Source organism: Falco cherrug, chromosome 2 (genome assembly GCF_023634085.1).
Source record: "Falco cherrug isolate bFalChe1 chromosome 2, bFalChe1.pri, whole genome shotgun sequence".
Lineage (NCBI taxonomy): Eukaryota > Metazoa > Chordata > Aves > Falconiformes > Falconidae > Falco > Falco cherrug.
The window spans coordinates 89,499,884-89,525,052 of record NC_073698.1 but is presented as its reverse complement, the minus strand read 5'-3'; the positions used below and the strand labels follow the sequence as shown (position 1 = coordinate 89,525,052).

Genomic DNA, 25,169 nt, shown 5'->3' with positions numbered 1-25,169 from the left:
ATTTCTGATTATTATTTTTCTATTTTCAGCATTGAAACAAATGCTTAGAACAATATATACATAGACATACACACAGATATCTGCCAAATGATTCACCTCTACCCCAAGCCTTTACTTATGCTGGTGACAAAAGGCATGCAGAGAGGATCTTTTCACTTTGAACAAACTGCTCTTTCCCAGTTTGCTAATCGTCTGGATTTTGGAGACACACCAGCTCCTTCTCCATCACAGAGCTCATTCTCCCTCTCCTCAGCTCAGGACACATCTACATCAGCTCTCCTGTCCAAGCCCCAAGCTGCTGAGATGCAAGTTTGCTATGGTCCAAAAGCCACACAACCATGTTTCTGTGACACTATAACCAACGTAACATACACCCTGTACCTCTCTGAAAAGTTTCTACCTTACATAGGACAAACACCCTTCTTGTATGGACAGAATGCTTCCAAAACACAGTGGGCTTGTGGACATCTGGCTTTAAGAACAGCCACTGAACTTTGTATCTATCTACACGAGTCCATGTAGGCTTGTCCCCAGTCAATTTGCTAGTGTATAATTACATCAGATTTGATTTACTTCTGTTGCAAAACAAGTCCTTACAATGGGAACCATAAATTTTTTCTTTTAATGTATGGGATGTCAATGGGTTCTAAAAAAAAAATAAATCTCATAAGTTTGATGGAAACCTACCTAAAAATTATTTATTCCTGATAATGTTAGAAGTAGCTATGTCAAGCAAAACTCCTTCATTATATACAGGCAATTATTTAAACTAGTTAAAACCAGAAAATTGTTTATTACTTTTTCAGGCTATACAAGAAGGAGGTAAGAAATGCATCTGATTTTTCTGGAGTCATCAACCAAAACTGAAACTCAGTAGCCTGTTAGTTTAATGACTAAGAAATTGCAGAGAGAGTAAAACCAGAAAAATAAGAAAGTTCTTGGTGGTGTTTTTTTTTTTTTAAAGTTCTGTGGGAATACTTACCTGTTCCAAGTTACTTACATAAGCAAGTGTTAGGCTGAATTATTCTGATGACACCTATCACATCAATTAGGGAATTAATGGCATTAGCCACTTAAAGACTATTCAACCATTAAAATTCAATCCATTCTGGTTTTAGGGCAAGAAGGCAATTAATTCTAACAACCACTAGAATGCAGGTGGGTTTCTAGAGACTCATTCACTTCTGTTTCCATCAGGTCAGTCATTCAAACACAGGGAAAATCTGTTAAAGGGTCAGATCCCAAGACTAATAGCAATTCCTGGTATCATCTGACTGCTGAAATCAATGCTCTGAAGTTTGCTGCAGGGAAGTAACACTTGCCAGCAGAAAACATTGACCATGTGATTTATTTATCACCTACGCTATATGGCTTCTACACGTACATAGCAAGCTGCCACGTCTGTTATTTTCACCACAGTGGGAGTCTGAAAACTATTTTCCTGTCCTACAAATTACCGTTTGTTCTCTGGATCCCGGGCCACCATGACAAAAGTTGCATCTAACACAGGGCTGTAGTCACCATCATGTAGCTACGAGAGACAGGAAACAATTCTATTTTTAAACTGTAAAACTGTAAGTGTGCTTACAAGTCAACATCAACTATTCCATCACATTGTTAATGTTTACTTTCACACTCCAACATCCCTTCCAAGAACCTTCACAACAGGTCGAAGAGAAGGAAGTAACACAAATTAAAACTAGTTTAAGGAATTCTGCAGTGTAAACCTTAAGCAGGGAATGCTTATTAACTACCACTTTCAGCTGGGAGGGAAGGAAACCAACACAGGCATTTTAAAAGGACCTATTACCCTTTATTCTGAGAAATGCCAAAACATTTTTTTGTCAACACCAAACTGTCACTAATGCCGGCACTTCAAGGACTTCCAACAATAGTGGTGTAACATTAACTTCTACATCAGAGACTTTACTTAAGGAGACCAACAGAACAAAAAAAATACTTACCTGTTTATCTGAATTACAGCCACTAATATTACTTGTTTATAGCATATCTTTCTTACTCTAAATAAATAACTGAATTAATATTTCAGTTAACTAATCAACTGACAGCAAATACTCAATAGAAAGGTTAAGGATTTTAAAATTTAATTACTAATATTCCCTTTGCTTCCTGCACAGTGTAGTCTAGTTACACCCTTCATTGATTTCCTATTATTTAGTATTTAATAACTCATTACACACACTAAGCTACGCAGTAGATAAAATGAGCACAAGAGATATGATTTAATACTGGATCCAAATACCAACATTAAAATTTATAAATCTATAAAATGCAAAGGTAAAAGAAAAATAAAGTTTTTCAAAAGCAAGAAGAAACTTATTCAAGAACATGCAGAGCACAGTCACCTATTTTTTCTGCAGGAGTACTGTGTTGCTGTTTAATTACAAAACAATGGTTAAGAAAAATGTGTCTCAAAAGAAAGATTAGCAACAGATATCTTGTTGCACCTAGACTACTGGAAGCTATCTTGGTCTTCAAACACTAGGGCTGTGTCAAGCTCTTCAAAAACAGTTATTCTAGAAAATATAGTTCAGATTACTAATGTCATTATCCAGAATTCCCACTGAAGCATCTCATGCCTGTCATAAGATAGAGAGAAGTCACAGAACTAACCTGTAGCATGTGCATCTTCACTTCCATGGAGGTCCTCCCAACCCAAGAAACGTTGCCAGTAAATTTGATGTCACAGTCTGGATATATAATCTTCTTGCACAAATCTACAAGACAAACATTAGAGGTTACTGGAGACAAATCACTCACACGTAATACTAGAAAGACTGGATTCTCTACGACCTTTTTGTGTTCTGCAAGTGGCAACACACGCAAAGACAACTCAGAAAAGACAGTTGTTGCAAGGGACCACCACGCTGCTAGCCTGCAGTTTCTGCCTTATCAGACTTTGAAAGCCAGAACAGGAGGAGGAGGAGGTGGGTACACAGGTGGCAGATGGACAGCAGAGCCACAGAGGTGTTCAGCCACACAAGCAAGGTCCAACTCCACCAGAACAAACACTGTTCAATAATGAAGCTAAGAAACTCACATGCCAAAATAAAACCAAACACAGAAGTGCAGGAAGCATGAAAGTTGTATTTTGAAGGGAACCATTTGAATGAAATGCTGAAAAGAATCTACAAAGCCGTCTTCCCTCTTCCATTCAACAAAAGCCATAGTACTCAGAGTTCAAAGCCAAAACAAGATGAACTAAATGGAAGAGTGAAGAAGGTATCCGCAGTAACATCCATGGGAAGGCAGTAGCTGCTAAAAGTGTAAGACAAACAGATGAAAACATTTCTACTGACCAAATTGCCACTTACTGATTTTATCCACCAGAGCTGTAACTATTGATAAGGGAGACCTTGGCTGCATTTCCTGCTTGGTGTGAGTGTAGCAAATCAGAACTGTGGAGAGAACAAAAATGGAGTCATCTCTCTAACAAAAACTTCAATGGTGCATGAAAAGTACCTGCAAAATACATACTTAAGTATCATACTGTAGGAGTGCACATGACTTCCACATGTTCATGTATGTAACTCACAAGACTGCTATAAAGAAAACAGTGATTCAGCAGTTGTCTCAGTTATATATGTATTTACTTACTACAAAGAGAAATTTAACTTTAAATCAGCACTTTGCTCCACTTTCAAACCCACGTAATCTCTTCCCTCTACCCCTGCAGCCCACTGTCTCAGATCCTACCTACCTTCTGTTTTGATTTCATGCAGGTTGTCCAAGGACACAAGCTATCTGAGGACTTACTTTCAAGTACTGATTCCTTTAAAGGGATGCCGATTAGATAAACTGTGCCTTACAGGCATGAAAGCATAGTCAGAGGTAATTATCACACTGTAATTATTACTAGCCAAACCACTATTTAAATTAATTAGCTCTGCTCATAAAAGCATATCCAAGTAAACAGAGTCCGTAGAGTAATACAAGACTGCAAAGACTATTTTTTCTAGTACTCGTGTGATTTTCACTCAACACAGATTTCCATACCGAAAAGTATCTGTTTGTGCTTAATGCGATAAAAGAGGAGGAAGATCTCTGTCCTTCCACATAATCCAAAAAGTTTTTCCCTAAAATTACTGAAGTCACAATTCTAAAAACTGTTATACCTATGAACTCATGCCATCAATATGATTAGTAAAAGCCTGAATGTCATCTATCAGAACCCTATTGCCAAAGACAAAAAAATGAAAGTTGACCAGACCTTTATGCAGTACATCTGTCAAGATCACAGAATGTACTGGGGAGGGGGAATGGAACAGTATAATTTCCTGTGAAAACTGCTGACCACCATCCTGAATATTGTGTAACTGGGACAGGTATCTTAATTCAAAACGATACCTCCTCAGTGGAACTGACTGAAGCCCAGTATGACTACAAACAAGGCAAAGACATTCTGTGCTGCAACAGGAAAAACCTAAGATGTTCACAGATTTCCAGAGAAAATAAACAAGGCACAGAATGAAAAACAGGCTCATCTCATTCACCAATGAAGCGCAGCCAACAGTTTCAAGTCCCCTTTTCTAATTCAGGACAGGTACTGAAGCCAGTTACCTTCCACATCCCAGAAAGAAATATAAACCACCTAGCTGTTTTGTCTGTCCTTGATAGACAGGTGACACACATTCACTTGTTTCTCTGCCTTCCTCAGTTTTGCCCACCTGGACCCGCAGAAGGTCTTTCCTGCCAAAAAAAACCCAAAAAGCTGTTCCATTCAGACCCTTCCCTTAATAAGCACTTATTCTTTGTTAAAAATCTCCATCAAAATGCTCCCAACTAGCTACAGAACTCTGATGAAGAAAGAAGCCACCTGGTGAGATTTAAAGAAAAAAGTATCTCCAAGTTATATTAATAACCTAGCACTTATTTTAGCTGCAAAACAAAAGTCAAAGATCTTGAACTTTTAAAGACCACGAATAAATTAAAAGGAGAAAAAAACCTAAGAAAGCTAATTCATGAAATAACTGAGTTGGTTTTACCCGTAACATCAGTTTGGAGTCAGAACCCAAGAATCTATACCAAGCATTTTTCATTTGTTCTCAACGGATGCATTCTGTTCTTTCCAGATTATACTCTCCTCTCCCCAAAGGGAAGATTAAAATATTTGCACCTCACTCTGTTGGGTTTTGTGTTGGTTTTTTTTTGTTGTGGGGTGTTTCTTTAAGTGAAAAATCACATGTTGAAATGGTGGATTCTGCAGATTTTCTCTGATTTAACACTCAATGCACATTCATAACCTAGGATCAGTCATCAGTAAGTTATTCTTGTAGATGGTCCCTTACAAAGTTGGCAGAGACAAGAAGCTGAAGCTGACCAATTTTGCTTCTGTCTGTTCTTTATCATCCTTCCTTCTCCTTCAGCATTAGAATCTTTTGGTTTTTTCCTTCTCCTTTGAGATAGCGCATTGATATTATTCCCTCTCTGAGGTCATATATATCACCCAAACAGTGCTCAACAGTACTCAAACTCACTTTGTCTGCATTACTTGTGCATTCTTTACAAGGGTATAGATACATACCTCCTAAACTGTCGAGATCTTCAAGTATCCTTCCAAACCTGTAAGGTTTGTAAAACATAAATATGTAAAAATTTTTGACAATTAAATACCTACATACACAGTAAATGAAAGTTAATACTTTCTTGTGTGTCACATAGATGTTTTGTTACCTTACACTGTTGTGTACATTCAGGTACTTTTCTCTTATTTCAGGTTGACTTCCTAGAGGCAGAATAACTTCCAAGTAGCTATCCTTCATTCTTCTAGGAGGGAGATCTTCCTGCCGTTTTGCCAGTAAAGTGTGAAGAGCTTTTCTTTCTTGCATTGCTTGCACATGATCCCTGGTAAGAAAAAAAAAAACCAAACAAAAAACACTCTGTCTGGAATATGACAACAGAACCTAGCTAAAAGATGTCACATTGAAGATTATCAAAATGAAAACAAAAAAGCAGTAAAAATAGCAAGACACAGTAAGCGTGACTTGAAAAGAAAGTGAAATGCACACAGTGAGATAATGCTAGGCAAGACTACTGCAGAAAACTTTTAAAATAGTTATATGTACAAGTGGCAAACACAAACTTTGCACTAAGGAGATGAACAAAGTTTATCTAACTCTGAATGCTCCCAAAACGGTTCTCCTTGAAAAGAACAAATCGGACATAATTTAACCTATGAGGGTTTGTGCATATTCATGTCTTCTACAGCTACTGTATCACAGCTCTTCCTACAGCGTCCATTTTAAAGGACTCTCAACTTACAATCTCTCCCATGAAGTAAAGCGGATGTATAGTGCTGGTTAGTACTACCAACACAGAGAACTGATCTGCTAAGATTTTCTCTGATCCACAGGTGAGTTCTCCCTTCACAGCATCAGTTCATACAGCATACACTTGATCAGCAAGCTAAAAGAGAAAATGAATCTATTTTTTTTTCTCTCTCTCTCTGTTCCTACCCAGTCATCTTACAACTATACAGGAAAGTCATAGAAAGATAAAATACAGAAAAGGGAGCACTACCCTTTCAGAACTGCTTTTCCAGCACCACCAAGTCAGAGGGAGTAAGGCCCAACTTACTGTCACTTCCTTCCAATCTACCAGGTTGGTTCCTTACACAGTATCTACGAGATATAACAATCTTGCCCAACACTCTCTCTTACCTGTTCCTTCAAAGTTCCCTCCCCTTCAAAGTGCAACTTGGCTCAATAAAACAAGTATTTCATAACATCCCTAGAACCAGCAACAAAGCATTAAAAACCCAAGGGTTAAACATGCATCAGTTCTGGTATAAAGCCAAGGAGTATGCAAAACTATGAATCCATTTCATAGAGCACAAGAAGGCATAAAATACTATGTAACCAAACAATTTTAAATTTGTGGATATGTGCCATTCACTCAGTTGTGCATGCTGCATTGCTGAGATCCGAGTGCCATTGTGTTTAACAAAACCAACTTAAAAAAAAAAAAAAAAACTGAAAGAAAACAACAGAAAGAACCTTTTCACCAAAAAGAAACTTTGTCTTCAGTTTTGACTTTGGATGAATTGCAGGTATTAGCTGTTTAAGATAAAGACTTTTTTGGCTTGAGTTTTCTTTTTGGAAGAGGAGAGGTACAAAGCAGTCACACTTTGACTTACACTCCCTCTTTTCTGTTTAGTAATTTTTGGGGAAATATGAATAATCCGTGATCAAAGAAAGTAAAAGTCTAGCAGAAAATTTCAGTTTGTTTGTTTGCTTGCTTTAAATACGAAATACGGTTTACCTCATCTAAGCAACATGACTACTGCAGAGTTCAGAGAAAATAGAAAGACAATAACCTCCTCCAGAGAGTTAATGTTTGAAGTTATGCCACTGCATAGAAATAGAATATACTAGATGACTAAGGAAACATGCAATGTCCAAGGTGATGCACCTTTCTGCTTTTTAAAAGATTTGTTTCCGAGATCTTTCAGTGAAAAGTTTAAGAGAAATTAATCAGAGCCTAAATCAGAAACTTGTCTATAAACACAGAGAAACCAAACAATAAAGATTTCACTATATTCCGTTTTCACCAGTCCCATCCTGGCTCCTCTGGGGTCAGCAGCAGAACTCTTCTTGACTTCAGCTTCAGAATGTACTCTTCAATATATGGAAATATTAGGCTCAAGGCAATAACATTTTTCAACACATACTGTTACACACTGCAGTGCTAGTCATACAGTAACAATCTCTTATCCAAGTCTTAACTAATACCTGCCCTACACATTCGGAGAAATGACATTATATTTATTTCTGAAATGGCCACAGCTCTTATCTAGACTATAATTAGCAATGAACAAATTAATAGTTTTAATTACAATTTAAGTACAAAAGCAGAATAAATATGTAAGCAAGATATTTCTTTCTAATACAAAATGCCACTGACCTTTACAAGAGAAATCATAAACCAGTGTTTCCTTTTAGTAAAATTAACAGCCAAAAGTACTCCTCCAGCATGCATCTCTCCTCTCTCCCAGCAATCCAGATGTATGTGCATCAGTCTTTCCCTAGTTCCCATTTCAGGACCCCTATCAAGCTGTTCTCTTTGGTTTGTCCTCTTTAGTCATTCTGTGGCCTAAATGAATTAAAGCACTGGCTGTTCAGTCTCCACGTATCAGTTCTTTGTCACTCCATTTTAAAAGTGGGATCTCAAAGGCTGCATGATCCATGTCCTTCAAACCTCCCCACATTAAACCCAACATTCTCAAGCACTCCCAGCTATGGGCTCCCTGGCTTAATTTCTTCAGGGGAGTTAGAGCACACAGTACTCTGCAAACCATTTCTACTGTATTTTATACAGCACAAGAAACGTACCTATCTAAGAAAAACACTGCTGTGGTGATCCTGGCTTCAGTCTGCTCTCCTTCCAGGGTGGGAGCAGTCGGGGAAAAGAAACAGATGGAAGATCAGATTTGACCAGAGCCCTCTAAAATCTTGATCCTCGGATGGCTCCTCCCCAGCCATTCTGGGCTGCAGGGAAGGCTTTTTTAAAAAACAACCTTTAAACCCCTTTTTAGCTGACCTATTGAGAATTTTAAGCCCCCTCATGCTTGGATACTAGTCTTACTAAGCAAAACTCAGCTTCCCAGATTCAGGCACTTTCTTTAGCATGCCTATAACCTTGTTTAGATAAACCTAGTCAGAAGGCCTGGACACATCAGACACTCCACCCAGGCAAATCTCTATTCATTTCCTTATCAGTGCACAAAGTGTGAAAGAAGAGCTCAGCAAACACAGCTATAAGAAAATTAACAATCAATAAAATAAATATGGGACCAAGCAAACTGCAATACACAATTACCCCAGACTGCTATATTGACTTTCTCAGAACTATTAACAGTAGAGGATTACAGTCAACTCTGGTTTATCCAATGTAATGAAGAGGGAAGAAGGTAACCTGAATAAAGCCAAAACATCAATGATTTAAATTATAGGTAAATTCATCTAAAATTAAGCTACAGCAGAGAAAAGAAATGCACAAGATGCTCCTGACTAAGGAGACCCTGATCCTGAGCTCACAATTTTCCAAAGTGACATGGATGCCACCAGGCCATTTGTAATGCAACCTGCTTCACACTGAACCAGCTCAGCTGCCTCTGAATCCAGTGCAGGATAAATCCATTATGTGGGTAATCCACCAACAGATAACTCAAGAGTAACAGCAACATTTCCAGCCAGACAGTACAACTCTTAAACTTCCATCAGAGCTAAAGCTAACAGGAAAACCTTGTAAACATCAAGATCACGTTTTGTTCCTTTGGTGCTAAAGATCTTCTGTCAGAGAAATTTCAGAAGTTGGTCAACCACAAAGTAACAATTCAGAAACCTTGTCTGCATTGCTTTTCAGCTGGATCTTTTTTCTTTTCCACTCAGGCAGCTAACATTGTTAACTTCCACTACCACAACCCTGAGCTCTGGGTTTCACAAATAAAATAAAACACATTTAATGTACACTGTACCTCCAGTTGGTAGATGCTCCCACTATATCCCTCAATCTGCTCCGCACTGAAAAAAAGAAAAAACACACAAAAAAACCAAGCAAATCAAGCTTAATTCTGTAAGTGATGAAGATGAGGTTGTGTGGTGATAAAAGGCACAATCCTCATCCCAGAACAGGAAAATTAAGCAAATTCATGCAAATAGCAGCCCAGAAACAAAAGTTTGGCCAAATCCATGATGCTGTTAGTAGGCATATCACAATAATGGCCTGAGTAACATGATTCCATAGCTTACTGTGTATAGCCAACAAGGAGTGTTTGTTAATGCAATCAAACACCTGCAGGGCTAATTAACAGCTGAAAGAGACAGCAGATCAATATCAGATTGAGGAATTCTGATGTGAAAATATTTCAGCCTAAACATAAAAAAATTGTGGAAATAAAATGTATCAGAAAGTCATAAAAGAACGTAAAAAGGAACAGTGCAGCTGGGAGACGGGGAATGAGGAGAATACTATTTAAATAATCCCACCTGTGAAGGCAGGTAATGTCAGCAGACTGGAAATTTTTAGCAGTCTCAAAGAACACAGCGTTAAGACACTGAAAACAGGCCTATAAAACCTATTCCAGCACTGTCTGCACTAGAGAGTTAATACTAGCTCTGCACAAGGTTTTCCTAAATTTCAAGAATAATCTGCATAAGCAGGTTTTCTACTCCTCCCTCAGATGAGGCTATTAAGTGTGCTAAGGTCCCATCAATACTATCAAACTACCCCATCATTGTTAGCCAGGTGAATGTATGCTATTTGGAAACAGCTGAAAACAAGCAGCAACAATTACCAAGCTCAGAACAGAAGCTGAGAGCTGAGCAAGGGATTCCCTGCTTACTTACAAAGATGTTAATATAAGGAAGTTCAAATATTAGGACAAAATAGTTAGGGACACGTCAAGGAAGGGCTACCCAAAAAAAAAAAAAAAAATCATGATGAAACAGAAAGAGGACTGCTGGTGACTCATGAGCTGATTCTTTGTCCTTCTAGATTATTAGACGTCATCAGGCTTGGCACTTTTCAAGCTAAATGCCCAGTCAGAGTATTCACAGCGATTAGCAAGCTGTTCAGAGAACTCTGGAGCAAGCAGAGCCTGATTTCCTAAGTATTAAATCACATACCTCTCTCTCACCCAGATCCACGTGGTTCTGCCTCCCTCCTCCCCACACAGTCGCTTCAGTTTCTGCTGCTTTCCTGTCCAAGTCCCCCATACCACCACTGCAACACCCCTAACCTCCTCTCTCTCTCTCTCTCGTTCCTCCCTCTGCAACACCTGGTCCCTACACTCCCAGCCTGCTCCTGTTTTGCCTGCCCTCCGGACAAGCACCAGCGTGAGCTGTGGTTAGCCCAGAGGCAGGCAAGGGGCTGACTGCCAGCCAGCCAGCGCACAGCCCCCTGTCACTCACCAGCTGCTAGCAAACACCACGGTGGTGGCAGACCCCAACACTAGCTGAGGCACCCTACCGGACCTCTGATTTGGAAGCCAATTTTCACAAAGCTTGTGGAAACACATTTCTCTTCAAGATTTGTGCTCGTCATTTTGGCTTTGAGATTTTTGGCTGACATCAAGCAACAGGAGGTTCTAGAAGAAGAGGAGGACAAGAACATAGGCAGACAAAGACGAAACAGGTTGCTTAGGCCTCACTTCTTTAGGAAAGGAGGCTAAAATCATGTTTTGAAATTAGAACAGTTCCACTACTAATTCTAAGAACAAAAAAAAAATTTCACTGAAAGAAACTGATTGAAAACTAAGCTTAGAGTTGGGCGGGTTTTTTTGGAAGGGGGTAAGATCTGATTCTTTTTTTCTTAAGAAGCAGCAGGCTTGTACAGAACAGATACTACCTTCCTGTTACTCATACTCCACCGGTAAAACTGCCATAGCATGCGTTTGATAAATACAATGTTAGCAGAAACACTGTTACAGCTTCTAGAACACAAAACCTCTGTTTTCCAACAGGTGCAGACTGGGCTGGGATGGAGAGGGAATAAACAGCACTTTCTCATTGTCTAAACAAAGTTCATTTTCCTTTTCAACTCTAAAGAGGTAAAAGGCTCTGAAAAAAAATCTCGAGTCCAAACGTGCAAACATGTATATACACTGTTAGTCACATTTAATACTTCTGCTTTCAATTTCAGGCATACAAGTAAGTATTTGCCAGGCTCAGACCACGTAATTTTTATTTTAACAATAAAAGCAACAAAGTGTAAAAATGTTTCCAAATTTGCCAAGCTAAATCTAGTCCATTTTACAGGCTCACAAAAAAAAAAAAGTACATGGGTTTTCTCTTTCCCCCCTCCCTGAGAAAACTATATTGCTCTTCTAGATATTAGTTATCTTACAACAGAAATTTAAGTAAGTAATTAAGCATAAAAATCCATAAACTCTTTCTCCTTTATTTGGCAAATGTCTTAAATCTGCAAAACAATTAAAGCAAATGGGGCTTATCCACCATTATCATGCTGTGTATCTCACATGTCTCCTAACTGGGATCAGTGGATCATTAATACCAGAGCAGCAGGGTCTGAGTTTATTTGCACTGTGCTGTGAGAAAGGACACGAGGGCAGCTGGACAAGATCACTGCATTCATCTCTGCTAATGAGATCCACGTCCCCTTGTGTTGGTGCCTCTCCAGACTGTATCCAAGTTCAGGTAGACCACTGCAATGTATTTTACTACCAGTTTTGGTATAGCGCTTGTTCTGGACTTCAGTGAAAGATGTGGATTCAAATGTCTAAAATGAACCTAAGTACTGCAGGAGCCACTGCGTAAGAGATTTTGTATCCCACAAGCCTCTTAGAAATGTGTTACCCAGCACGCCACCAGAAACACAGTGTGCGGACAGAGATCTAGTACAACAACATTGCCACAAACAAGATCAGAGCCATTCACTCGAGGCAAAGAGGCTTTAAGCAAGTCGACAGAGAAGAATACTAGCGTTTCATTTTTCATGAATGCTGAAGTAAGGAAAAACAGTAGCTAAGTAAGTTCAGTGTTACAGCAAATATTAAAATATGTACAGATTACCACAACACACCATTATTCACATGAATGGGTAAGTGTCCTGTGGAGTGGAAAACACAGGTTAGATTAACAATTACAAGAAACAATGCAAATTACATCCAGTAAGGAGTTACCAGATTATTCTATCTGCTTGAGTTCCGTTTAGCCCATGTTCCTTAGTTTCAGTAGGAAACATGTCCTTGCCCAATTTACAGTCAGTATCTTTGTCTTTTCAACTGAGTTTGTCCTTTCTTTCAAAGCCAGCTTTCTAGTTCCTTTGTCTACTGGCTCTGTGTAATGTCTGCTTGCAGTGTAAGTCAGTTTTTCAAACATGGTGCTACCATGTACTATTGACAAACACCAATAACTCTGGAAAAAATATCTGGTGCATTTTTCAGGAAGCAGGATGAGAGATATCTCAGAGGAAACCTCCAAAGTCTTGTTTTGTGTAGCTTTTGGGAGAACCATGGAAGAAGCATGTAAAAAGCTAGTAAGAATAACTATTTGGTGCTTTTGTGGAAGCATGGATACCAAATTAAAGGAAACTAGTTTACATATCAGCAAAAGTCTGCATAACATTATTTAAATGTTATGATTTTGGAACAGAATCTCAAATATTTACAGTTATTGTAGTCCAAAATATATTAGTATTCCTTGGAAACAAATCAGAGACAAGGCCAGGGTGGCCTGACCTCTGTACTATTTTTACTGGCCTTCTAGGTGGTATCATTGTCAAATATCCAAATAAAAGAGCAGGGTAACATTTGCAAGTATGCAATATTCTGTATCCTTGCTCCTCTCCTTTAACCTCCCAAATTACTATTTATAAACAATAATGGAAAGAACTTCTCTAACAACAAATAACTCTCATTTTCTCTTTTACTGGATAACCTGTGGTTTCTATTTAGAGAACAAAGGGAACAAGAACATCTCAGAAACAAGCAGAACTCCATAAAGGAATTATTTGTACCTGGCTCCAGCCCTTTCCCTCCTCCTCTTTTCTCAGTACATGGGATTAGAATGCAAGAAAACTTTTATAAAAGCTTCTGAAACAGGAACATTACTGTTTATTACAATTAGAGCACTAAAACAATCTTTCAACAAAAAGCTCTACTGACAGAGCATTTTCATGAGGCAGTGCTGCTGATCTGATTAAAAGATTTATCTAAGTTTAGGAAATTAATGGTATTAGCACATTAAAGGTTCTGTAAGACATTATTTCCACTCAGGTCTTCCATTTCTTGGCCATTCTCTCCAGTCACCATAGCACCTGTCTGTACTATGTTGACTTTATATCTAGAGCCAACCTGAGAAGCAGTTGTCCCACCAGGAAAAAAATCACACGCTCTTCCAAAACTAAAGAACCAGACAAGCCTCTAAATCCGCAACTTCAATGATTATGTGTATTTTTTGCCATTAATCTCCAAACACACAGTGATTTTCTACTACTTCTTAAACACACCATGAGCTAACAGCAAAGGGCACGTCCATTACCCAAACCATGTAAACACACAAAGAACCACCACCTGAAACAATAAACTCCTTGCAAAATGCTCTGAAGTACAGCCAATTACCTTCAGACATGTCAGGAAGCACTGGGAAGCCACTGGTCCCAGACGTGAGTGTTCTAGCCAGAACAGAAGGAAGCTTCTTCATGATGCACAACCTATAGGCAGAGCAGAAAAATTCAGTGTCATTAAAAGTAATGCCACGAAAATAAATTTAGGATTTATTTTTAGAATGGAGCTGATTACTTCAGAAACCCCCATTCCTTATTTTTATCCTGACTTTTAGAACCAGATACAATCAGTACAACAGTTCCAAGCCAGATGAAATTCCAACTGATACCTGCCCTTATTTGAAAACAAGACGAATGCTTTTCTGCTGGTAATTGTTCTCTTCTCTGACTATTCTGATGCCCTGGGAACAACAGCTTCTACCCTGCAGACACACTAACACAGACAGGGTCCACATGCATCTAGGAAATCATCCATGACCATAACCACACACTTTTCCTGCACTTGGCTGGTATGCATAGCAATGGAAAGTGGAATATCCCAAGAAGGATATCACAAGGCATCCAACACGATCCCATTCAGCTAAGCCTGGTCTTCTCCATGGCTTAGTACTGCTGCAACCCAGAACAAGCCTGAAGTGCAGGATATAATCCTCTTAGCTGTTCAGCAAGAAGGGACAACCATGAAACCCTTCAGAGAATGTAATCTACCCAGCAGTTCAGGAAAGCGTTTGACCAGGTACTGGCCAGTGCAGCTCCTCCAGGCAAGTGAAACTGCGGGAACACAAGAATACACTGAGGGTCAGCAGGAGCAAAACCTCTCGTGCTACTTCACACTGTTATCCTGACAAGGAACATGGGTTGCCGGTAATTTTCTTCAGCTGAGTCTGGGGTTTCACCTCAAACAAGAGGCAAGTCACCAGGCACCAGCAGAAAAGTTGGACCACGTACACACATACCTATACGTGTCTCCCTCATATACATATCCACACATATATATCATGTACACACGAGCTTCCTCTGTGGGCAAGGATGCTAGGAGTGCTTAAGAGAGTAAAAAGGAACACACACACACACACACACACAAAACCCCTCAGAAGCCAGTGGAATCTCGTACACCCCGGAGATGACATAGGTGGCAACGGTGGAAACTCTCTACGACTGATGCAGCTTCTGGCCCGGGGTCTCAGGGCGCGGCCAGCGGCGCCTCCGGCCCGGCGCAGCCCGCATCCCGCAGCGCTCGGCCGCCTCCAGGCCCGGCGGTGCCGCGGGCGAGCCCCCTCACGGCAGCGGGCGGGGCGGCCGCGGGGCGAGGGTGAGGGCACGACACCCCCCGGGCAGGGCGGCGGCCCAGGGCCCTGCTCCCCTCCCCGGCACCGCCGGGAACCGCTACCCACCTCCCCCTCAGGGAGCGGCGTCTCCCCCGGCCGCCCCCCTCCGCGGCCCCGCCGCCGCGGGCAGGGGCTAAGCGGCACGGCGGCAGCCTTACCGGGTGGCCAGCATGGTGCCCGCCGCGCCGGGGCCGGGGCCGGAGCAGTCGGCGGGGCCGCCTCTCGCCCGCGCCTGCGGGGCCACGCCTGCCCCAGGCACGCGGTCCTCCAGCACCATAGACTCGCGGCTCCCCCGCACAGAGAGCGGCCCTGCGCCGCTCCCGCCGCCGCGCTCTGTGCGCTGCCCACGCAGGGCCGCTCGGAGCCGGCTGCCCGCGCCCGCTGCCGCCCCCGGGGCCGCTCCGGGGCCGCCGGGCGCTGCCGCTCGGCCCCGGCCTCCGGCCAGCGACCGCGCCTTGCGCACAGCGGCGGCCGCCGGCCTCTCCGTCTCCTCGCACCCGCTCGCAGGGGCGGAGGTTGGGGCCGCCGGCGACCGTTAGGCGTCGGGTGGGCCCTGCCCGCCGGGCTGTGCGTGGGACTTGCTTTGAATAAACACCGTGATTTGTTTTTGTTTAATCTATTGATTTTTAATACTCCTTTTCTTTCCGCTGTGTCTTGAAAAGGGCAGGCTCGCGGGCGCGCAGCCGGGCGTGCCGTGGCACCGGCCCCGGGCCCCTCCGCGGCCGGGCCGGGCCGCACCGCACCGCACTGCACCGCACCGGCAGGGCGGGCGCTCGGCGGCCGGCGGGGCCGGGTCCGCCGCGGCACGGCCGTGTGCCGCCGGGGCGTGGGGGGACGCGGCCTCCTCCCCTGGCCAGTCACTTGGTGGCACTGTTAGGGAAGATAATGGAGAGCCTTGGGCTTGTCCTAGGGAGAAGAGGTTTAAGGAAGCACTGCCCTGTTGAGCAAGCTGTGCGGTTTCCGCAGGCGAATAATCAAAAAAATTAACTCGCATCAGAATTACTTCTGTCACTGGGAACTGAAGAACCTCAGAGCGGAGAGGCCGCTGCCAACAAAATGGTGCTCCTAGGAGGTACGAATTAGCAATGAAGTCGTTAAACATACCTTGCTAAAGATGCCACTGAGGCTGTATGAGGCTATGAGAAAACAGATGCTCTAAGCAAACAGTCAAAGTACATTAACTGGATTATTCATTATTTGCAAAAGTCACACCTCGTCAGTTTTTTTCTCTATCACATCCTTTTTGATAAATTGCTTCCAAGCAAACTAAGGTGACGTGAATTGAAAAACAGGATTCGTGTCTTTTTTTATGAAACTTGTGATAGGGTGCAGATTTCTGTTTCGAAAGACTGAGAGACTGAAGTTGTGTGCCTTGCACACTGAGCAAAAACTGCCTGGAACCGACCCTTACTACCAGCACAGTATTTCTGTCAGGGATGTGGTGCGAGCACTTCCCTCCTGTTTGATGACCACATAACCAGGCACAGGCACAAGCAAAGAGCCTGGTGGGTGAGCCTTGTTTGTGGAGAAGGCAGCAAGCAGGTAGAGTGGCATGCACGGCACGGTAGGGGAGAAGCTCCTCTCACCTGGCCTGCACCCCCAAACATCTTACAAGGCCAGTCCCCAGGTACAGCCTTTGTATATGCTGGCCTAGGCAGTCACACCTAGCTACCTGACAATGCATAAACCTGCTCTGTGTGTCTTACCGAGGAAGAAATCGAGAGTGCTATTGCAAACCTCATTCAGCTGGTTGTAGGAAAAAATGTGGAAACCTGGTATGGGCGTGTACTGCAGGTTCAAAAACCAAGAAGCCATGAAAAGAATCATCTCTGGACAGGACAGAAAACTGTGCCAAAAGACAAAACCGTGAATGTGACATGTAAGAAAAACATCTGCTCATCATACAAACCCCTGTTAGTTTTAAAGAAGAATTTAGATTCCCTAGGATTCTTTTTAGAGCCTGAGGTACTGCACCCAAGAACACTGATTTAAGTATATGGCAGGATCAGAGCTGAAGGGACTTCTACTGCATCCAAAACATGAAGTTATAAAACTGAGGTCTGGCTTGGTTTCTTCACAACATTTATTTCTATAACCTTTTGCATGCATGATATAGATGATGTGCGGATGCAGGCAGATAATTAGTTATGTCTAAATTCCAGCTTCATCAAATGTAAACCCATTGCATTATTCCAAATGACAGATGAGATGTATTAGCTTACAGGAATAGGGTTCTAATGACCTAAAATATGTCTACAAAGATAATAATGGAAAATGATGGTCCTTTTATTGCCAGCATATGGAAATTCATGCACTTTTGTTATATGAAACTGTTAATTTTGCATTTGCCCCGAATTCTGAGCAGTGCTACTGTGGTATTTATTTACTATTCTGTACTATTCTGATAGAAATATTTTTTTTTCCTATGTACAGCCTGGTGTTGATAAACAGTAATTGTAAGTTACTTGAAAAAGTACCGGGAAGCAACTATGAACTCATAAATAACAGTGCAAGCTCTAAGTATTAGGAAGAAATTAGTCAGTAAAATGCTAAGAGAATCCTGAATGTTGTCCGAAGACTAATCTGGATAAATTATAGGTCAATATTGAATATTAATTGCATTTTCTGTATTTTGCTGCAGAGATTTGGCAGGAGATATAATTTGGAGATACAATTTGGATTGAAATACTTGAGAACATTCGATAGTATAAGAAAAATTCTATTAGCTCACTGCATTTTAATGTGGAATAAGCAGTTCTTCTCCTTCCCTATTTTATTTCTTATGAACAGAATCTTCGAAGCATGAGAGAGGCATTCATACAGGAATTCAAGGAAATCAAAGGAAATCCTAGCAAAGGAGGAAATAAAAAATTAAAATACGAGAAGTAAAGAGAATTTGATTAGTTGACGGTAAAGAAAGAAAACTGACGCCCACTTGGAGCCTTTCTGTCCAGCCTCCAAGAAAAGAGGCTGTTCAGACATTTAGGTGCAAATGAAAATACACTATCAGTACAAGTCCAGCTGAGGTCCCATAACTCTCTGAATAAATTGTCCAGTTCCATTGCTGTGAAAGGATCTTGGGGAACTAGCATGGCTATTTCCTGTAGCTTGAAACTAGACAAGACCTCCATCTCTGGAGAAGAAGTGGGGAAAACCTGCTTCTTACCTAGCACTCTGTGTGCTTTTATTAACACCAGTTCCTCTTGCACGCTAAAAAAGAAAGTGGTGTCTGCTATTTTACATGGCATTTTCTGTTTCTTCACTTACAAGTAAGATTTAGGGAGGCGATAAAATGAGGAGGACAATGCGCATGATCTTTTTAGATAATTCTAATCATTCCACCTGGCAAACACCAAAGTACCAACCCTTCTTGTGGAAGGATTCAGGTGGATTCACCGTCAGCAGGTTCTATGTGGAAGAAGCTGCTGTCTGGCAACAGAAAAGCAAGCTAATCCAGACTTCTGTGCATATTTCATTATAACAAGTAATTTCAACATTGGTTTACCTTAAACACGTTCACTAACCACTTTCCAGCATACATTATTGCATCATTTAAGAAAAACTTGATCCTTTTCAGGAGACTTACCACTTACTCATTCCCTTGGAGAGAAATGCAAATAAACAGGTTGACCACTCAGGGATAAAATCCAAGCCCTATCCAAGTCATTAGAGATTTCACCACTGACCTCAGCTACGTCAAGATGACACAAAACTTGCTCAGAGACAAACAGACTTGAAACAAAAGGAAGTACAAGGCCCATCAGTCTGATGCATTCACTAAACTGAGTTCTTTTAGAACCTCTTTCTAAAATATTCTTACCATTCTTATTAATCTTATTCTGAAAAAATGCCTCTAGTAATATATAACTAAATAATATATAAATATATAAAAAATAAATATATAACTAAATAATGTAATAAATATATAACTAAATAATTAGATATTTTTCATTTTCTTGTTGTTGTTCTTTTATTTTTTATTGTCTTCTTTTCCTATTGTTTCATGAAACCGTTTCTGATACTTCAGGATACTTCCTTCTACCTTCTGAACTTTAAAGCTAACTCCAATGAACTGTATTCACTGGGGTAACACAGTATCAGCATATTTCTGAGCAAGTTAAAGCTGGACATCAAAGAAGTCAAAAGTGGAAAAAGCTTTTTTTTTCCCCTGAAACTTCAAAAATCATATGACTTTTCTGACCTGAGAATGAAAGGAACTAGGCACTTCCTGATCTTATACAACAGTAAGTTCCCTGACAGCATGACTTCCTCATTGTGAAATGTAAACCAAGAAGAGTTGACACAACACAAACGCTGTTAAATCTTTCACAGAGACAGTATTCCCCACTTCTAATCCCAGTCAGGTAATTTCTAGGGATTGAAAAAATGTGTATTCATTAAATGTATGTACTTGGGCTGAGTCTATTCTTTGCTAGTTTATTCAGAGTCAGTCTCCCTACCAAAACCCCTGTCCTGAAGGATTTCCAGATCCATAACTCATGAAACAAAACTTTTCTATTATAGCCATTGGCTGTTGCTTTATGGTTTGGAAATGCTTCAGTTCTTTGGGCATCTCCATTTTTGCTCCAATAGAGGGTAAACTGGGCCAGTTAGAGTGTTTGCATAAGTCCTAAACCACTCTTCCAGGACTGTAGGCACTTTCCACTCTGCCAAAGGATTTTCTTGGCTAGCACCTACCACCAGAATCCACGCTTCTTAATACAGTTCTCCTGTAGTATCATGTTCCATGGCAGCCCCTCTGTTTAAAAGAGGGAGAACCTTGTACATTGTTGGATACACTGAAAAATAGGGTGCGAGTGTTGTGAGACTGTTTGGGAATCCAGGTTTTCAGGACTGTTACTCTGAGGCAGTAGCACAACTTAATGTCTTCCCATATCCCAAGTCAGTCTTAAACCAAGTCAGATTAAGCTACATGTACAATAAAGAGCTCCTTTACAGTAATTAAGAATGGGCATGATAGTTGCAAGATTTATAGAAGAGGGTGAAAAGAAAACCACGTTTACGCCAAAGAATCATACTCCTCCTTTGGGTGGCCTAGCTGGTAGGTCTATGGACATGCACGGTCATCTAGATCAGGATCCAGCTCTCGCTCTGCAGCACAGATCTGTGTCCATAGGTAACGTTCAGAGGAAGAAGTGGGCTGGGGTTAATGCCTCCATCCTTTCATACTCCAAAGCTATTTTGGTAAGCATCCAGATTGAATTCTCCATCACACCCACCTCTCTCCTCAAGGACATCCATACCTCCACTGAAAAGAAGTCTTAGCCTCCCTCATGGCAGACTACTGGCAGATCCCTCGTTTCGAAAACACTCCTGTCCATCGTGCTTCTCCCAGCACCTCCCCTTCCCCTCCAGTCAGGCCGGTAAACCGTGCCGGCGGCGGTGCGTGTGTCAGGCTGGGAAAGCCCCAAGCCCGGAGGCCGCCGTCGGTGTTTCCCGCCCTCGCCCGCCAGGCCGCGCCTGCCCCGGGGCGGACTTCGGTACCAGGCACCCTCCGCGCCCCGCGGGGTTTGATACGGACCATTACTTAGTGTTTCAGCCAAGTACAGCGGCTTCTCTTTGTTTTTTCCTCAACACAGCCGTGAAAAATACCGTGCCGACAGCCGCCGCGCCCCGGGGCCCAGGCGGCGCCACGGCGCCCGAGACGGTGCCGCGGCGCCCCGGCAGGAGCAGCCCCGAGTCGGGCGCAGCCGCGCTCGCCGAGGCAGCGACGGGCTCGCTTTTCGGGGTACCCTGGCAGCCGGTGCCGGGAGAAGCCCCAGCCCCGGGGGGCGGCAGGGCGGGCTCGCCAGGCAGCGCCAAGGGTCCCCTTCAGCCCCGGGCCCGCCGCCCTCCCCCCGCGCCGCTGAGGGAGAAGGGTGGGGGGTGTCTAACCCGGGCGCCCTGCAGCGCCGCCCGGCTCTGCCAGGGGGCGCTACCGCGCGGGCGGGGGAGTGGGGGTGGGGAGTCACGAGACATCCCGCACCAGCTGTTGCTGGCAGGCTGAGGCGAGATTCCGGGGAGGAGCGCTATCATTGGCTGAGGGCGAGCACCACGGGCGCTCCCATTGGCCTGCGTGAGGGGAGAGGCGGAGCGTGAGTGTCTATAAATAGGGAAGCCGGCCACCGCGCCGGGCACAGGTCGAGCCGGAGACGCGGCGCCAGCCGGACGGGGGTCGCCTATCTGCTCAACGCCGCCGGGACATGCTCGCAGCCTGACTGACCGCAGGTGGCCGCCGCGCCCGGGACACGAATGAAGAAGCAGTTGCTCCTCCTGTTCACACATCGGGGACTCGTCAGCCGAGGGGGCCGCAGGGGGAAGCGCCGTCGAAAATGGCCTCGTTCAGCATCCGCGCCGCGCGTCCTGAGGACTGCCCCGACCTGCTGCGACTGATCAAGGTGGGGGGGGGCAGGCGACGCGGGGCCGGTAGCTGCGTGTCCCCCAGCCCGGGCGGCGGCGGGGCCGGAGACCCGCTCAGGCGTCGGTCTCGGCCGTGGTGGGCGGCCCGGCAGCCTGCGGGGGGGAGGGGGCCACTCTCGCCCTTGTGTCTGAACGAAAACAAGCTCTTGCGCAAGGCCGGGGGCGGGGAGCGGCCAATGGGGAAGCAGCTGCGGGGGCCGGTGGGGAGAGTCCGCTGACACGTCCCTCTCTTCCAGGAACTAGCCAAGTACGAGGACATGGAGGATCAAGTGGTGCTAACCGAGAAAGGTATCCAAGCGGCATCTGCTCGCCGGGTTGGTGGCCTGGTGACGGTGGCTGTAGCTCAGGTGCCGATTTATTCTGCTTTTCTAGAGCTGCTTGAGGATGGCTTTGGCGAGCACCCGTTCTACCACTGTCTGGTTGCAGAAGTGCCAAAAGAGCAGTGGTCGTCTGAAGGTGAGGATTCCCAATACTTACCTCTAGATGCTAAATACACAACAGGCATCTTATACGTAATGTTATCGATTGTACGTAAGGTTCTGCCAGTCAGTTGGGGTAGGAGGAATAGGTTAACTGTTAAATGCAGTAATGTATCGTGATACTCTGCTGAAGTAGTTGCTAATCCTGGAGGCGTGGGAAGATCAGGTGTAACATAATTTACTTGACTCCAGTTAATTAAATGGCTTTTCTTGTTTGACCCTGACTTACCTTGATGTAATCCTGTTGAATCACGTTTTTTTCTTTAATTTGTCCCCAATCTTCAGGTTACAGTCTCTAGCTTCGCCATGTACATGGCCCTTCTGTGTACATGGATGGGCGGGGAGGTAACTAAAAGATCCGTTACACAATAAAGTAGATGATCATAATATGAGGTAAGGTCTACAGGGACAAGTGCTGTTGCCAAACCTTTACCAAAGACAGTAGATCAGAAATCTGTTTGCACGCTTCTCTTACAGTATGTGCAGAGTGTTACAGTACATGTAGATAAAATACTCAAGGCTTAGGTTTGAGTGGGCTGCTGTTGGAAGAGTTGGTTTCTCTTTAGTGTTGGGCCACAGAATTAAAATTGAAGCTGCAGCTTTACTTACTGTGACTTTATGGTGGTGAAGGTAAAGAAAAGTGATTCTCTCTGTGGAAGCGTAAATTGAGGTGCTGGAAATGCTGCTGTAAAGGTGACCTGTGAGCATGCCTTCTCGCACAGTGTAGTTAGAGGAATATACATTGAAAGGTCAGTGTTCTTTATAGAGTTTGGTAGACTGTTTTGGTTGCTGAGGTAGAAGAGGCAATCATCAAGATTGATCTGCTGTGAAAAGTGTTTTCTTGTCTTCCAGAACAGAAATACTGATACATCAGTAGGGTATGCATTTCTCTGTAGGAAAAAAAGCCTTGTGTTCCTTTTGAGGATTTCAGGGTATGGCAAGGGCAATCTTCATTCTGTTAGGTAGATACAAGTTTGTCAGAGCTTGTGTTTTCAGTTGTGTGCTTACTTGTGAACTTCATTCCTAATTCTAAGCCAGTAGCAAATGTCTGCATGTCACAATCTGCATTTTTAAACATGCATATAAGACTTGAGCATTTTTAAATTCAAACTAGTTAAAGTTAACCCTTTGTTTCAGAACACTGCATTGTGGGCTTTGCCATGTATTACTTCACTTACGATCCATGGATTGGAAAACTGCTGTATCTTGAAGATTTTTATGTGATGGCTGAGTATAGAGGTATGTATTACAGAATTAGATGAGTTGCTTCCTGTAGGACTTCAAAATTAAAACTTACGTTTCTTGCTGTGGTTTGTTTTTTTTAGGACTTGGCATTGGGTCAGAAATTCTGAAGAACTTGAGTCAGGTATGTCTAAGTGATAAGCCTAAACAAGCAGAACTGAGAACACGATGTTCTTGCTCTTCTGCTAGCTGCGTGAGAGCTTCTCCTTCAGCACTACTCAGAATTAAAGGAGTTGACAGGACACTAGATGGCTTAAAAACTAGACTTGTCTAGAGTCTGTTAAGCAGTGACATGTGCTGAAGTGACCGACAATGAACTTGATGACTTCTGGTGATACATAGTTGCTGAATAGCTTCACCAGTTCTTAGTAGGCTTCCCTGGTGCTGTTGGTTCAAATGTGTTGTTGCACACTTGCAGGTTGCTGTGAAGTGCCGCTGCAGCAGTATGCACTTCCTTGTTGCTGAGTGGAATGAACCATCTATCAGGTTCTATAAGAGAAGGGGTGCATCTGATCTGTCCACTGAGGAGGGGTGGAGGCTCTTCAAAATTGACAAAGAATATCTCTTGAAGATGGCCACAGAAGAGTGAGAGATTATTCCAGCAAATTCTTTCTGTGAATATATGTGCTCTCTGAATAAACTTCTCCTTGCTTTCTGTGTGCAGTTTGTAGTAGAATAAAGTAGTGTGGATGCTAATAATGAAAATCTACGCAGGTGTGGTCCTAGAGTAATTGCTACTGTGATCTGGAGTTGAGGCATCTGTGAAGTTGAGTATGTGTTTGTATGCATTCTTTACCAGTGTGGGCTTGTAATCTTTGTATATGGAAACTTCATTCTTGTAAGTGTCATTCAAATGTGTACAATGTACACACTGGTAGGGTTTGTTTAATTATTGCCTTTTATAAAAATAAATAGTGTTTTCACTTCATGGCAGTATTTTTGACTTTTAATTCTCACAGTTTTCAGTTGGATGACATGCAAATTAATAAAAGACTCATTCACCCAAATGTTTTCTTGAGTGAAGCACAACTTGTCCAGTCCCAGTCCTTGTATGCCTGCAGGACCCACTGGTGAGGTTCTGGGCACCTGTGCCAAATCTTGAATGTTTGGAGGGGTTAGAGATCAACCTCTGCTTCCTGTGTGGTGCAGAGTGTCGTGTCTCAGGAGCATTCTGTGCTAGTCGGCTACCTTTGAGTTACAGTTGGAGCTGCTGAATTTGGCTAAAGGTTTCTTGTGCTTTGGAAAGCAGCTCCACTTAGAAAGTGGGGAGCTCTAGGCACTGCTTCCTTGGGACTTCCAGTTAACTGCAGAACACCTCAGTGAAAAGGATGTAACCCTGAACGGGAAGATTCATCTAGCTGTAATTTCAAAGCCTAAATCACAAAAGTGGGTTTGACCAGCCAAGGGAAAGTTTTTTACTTGACCACAAAGCACTCCTTTATGTGATACTTAAAACATCAAACTTAAATGCTGGTAATCTGGATTTATGCATATGATTCAGATATGGTATAGAATTCTTGCATGTGCCTTAGTGCTGTGTAGTCAGTGGCAGTGCTGAGCTGCCTGGAGCTAAGGGCTGTGTTGAGCAGTGGAAAACATCCTGTGTGTTTAAGCCTTTGCGCAGCAGTAAGTGAAAACAATGGTGCTCATCAAT

At 42.9% G+C, this 25,169-nt stretch overlaps 2 protein-coding genes across 9 annotated transcripts in view; one reads left to right on the top strand and one right to left on the bottom strand.

The window, feature by feature from the left end:
• Positions 1–21,131, bottom strand: part of ACOT9 (acyl-CoA thioesterase 9) — a 28,929-nt gene extending 7,798 nt beyond the window's left edge. The window contains exons 1-9 of one of the 7 annotated variants that reach the window (XM_027810913.2): positions 20,639–21,130; positions 14,102–14,193; positions 12,562–12,588; positions 9,497–9,542; positions 5,695–5,865; positions 5,546–5,583; positions 3,336–3,419; positions 2,635–2,738; positions 1,458–1,531 (exon numbers count right to left, since the gene is read on the bottom strand). In XM_027810913.2, coding sequence (XP_027666714.1) covers positions 1,458–1,531; positions 2,635–2,738; positions 3,336–3,419; positions 5,546–5,583; positions 5,695–5,865; positions 9,497–9,542; positions 12,562–12,588; positions 14,102–14,193; positions 20,639–20,670 — 668 coding nt within the window. In that variant the 5' untranslated portion in view covers positions 20,671–21,130. Of the gene's footprint in view, positions 1–1,457; positions 1,532–2,634; positions 2,739–3,335; positions 3,420–5,545; positions 5,584–5,694; positions 5,866–9,496; positions 9,543–12,561; positions 12,589–14,101; positions 14,194–15,440; positions 15,462–15,532; positions 15,928–20,638 lie in introns of those variants that run through there. The other 6 variants (XM_055701335.1, XM_055701338.1, XM_005443059.4 and 3 more) reach the window with 6 other exon arrangements.
• A 365-nt stretch (positions 21,132–21,496) lies between these two features.
• On the top strand, positions 21,497–24,443 carry SAT1 (spermidine/spermine N1-acetyltransferase 1). Of its 2 annotated transcripts, XM_005443061.3 has the most exons (6): positions 21,498–21,772; positions 22,031–22,082; positions 22,167–22,250; positions 23,411–23,512; positions 23,599–23,639; positions 23,934–24,443. In XM_005443061.3, exons 1-6 carry the CDS (start codon positions 21,707–21,709, stop codon positions 24,102–24,104), a joined length of 516 nt encoding a protein of 171 aa, XP_005443118.1. In that variant the 5' UTR covers positions 21,498–21,706; the 3' UTR covers positions 24,105–24,443. The 2 variants fall into 2 exon arrangements, with proteins under 2 accessions (XP_005443117.1, XP_005443118.1); XM_005443060.4 differs by having other exon boundaries at positions 21,497–21,772; positions 22,031–22,250.
• Positions 24,444–25,169: the final 726 nt, after the last annotated feature.

Bases quoted from the DNA above. Each gene is read 5' to 3' on its own strand.
- SAT1 (XM_005443060.4), top strand. From the start codon at position 21,707: ATGGCCTCGTTCAGCATCCGCGCCGCGCGTCCTGAGGACTGCCCCGAC. The intron at 21,773-22,030 runs GTGGGGGGGGGC...CCTCTCTTCCAG, and splicing joins ACCTGCTGCGACTGATCAAG to GAACTAGCCAAGTACGAGGA. The intron at 22,251-23,410 runs GTGAGGATTCCC...CCTTTGTTTCAG, and splicing joins AGAGCAGTGGTCGTCTGAAG to AACACTGCATTGTGGGCTTT.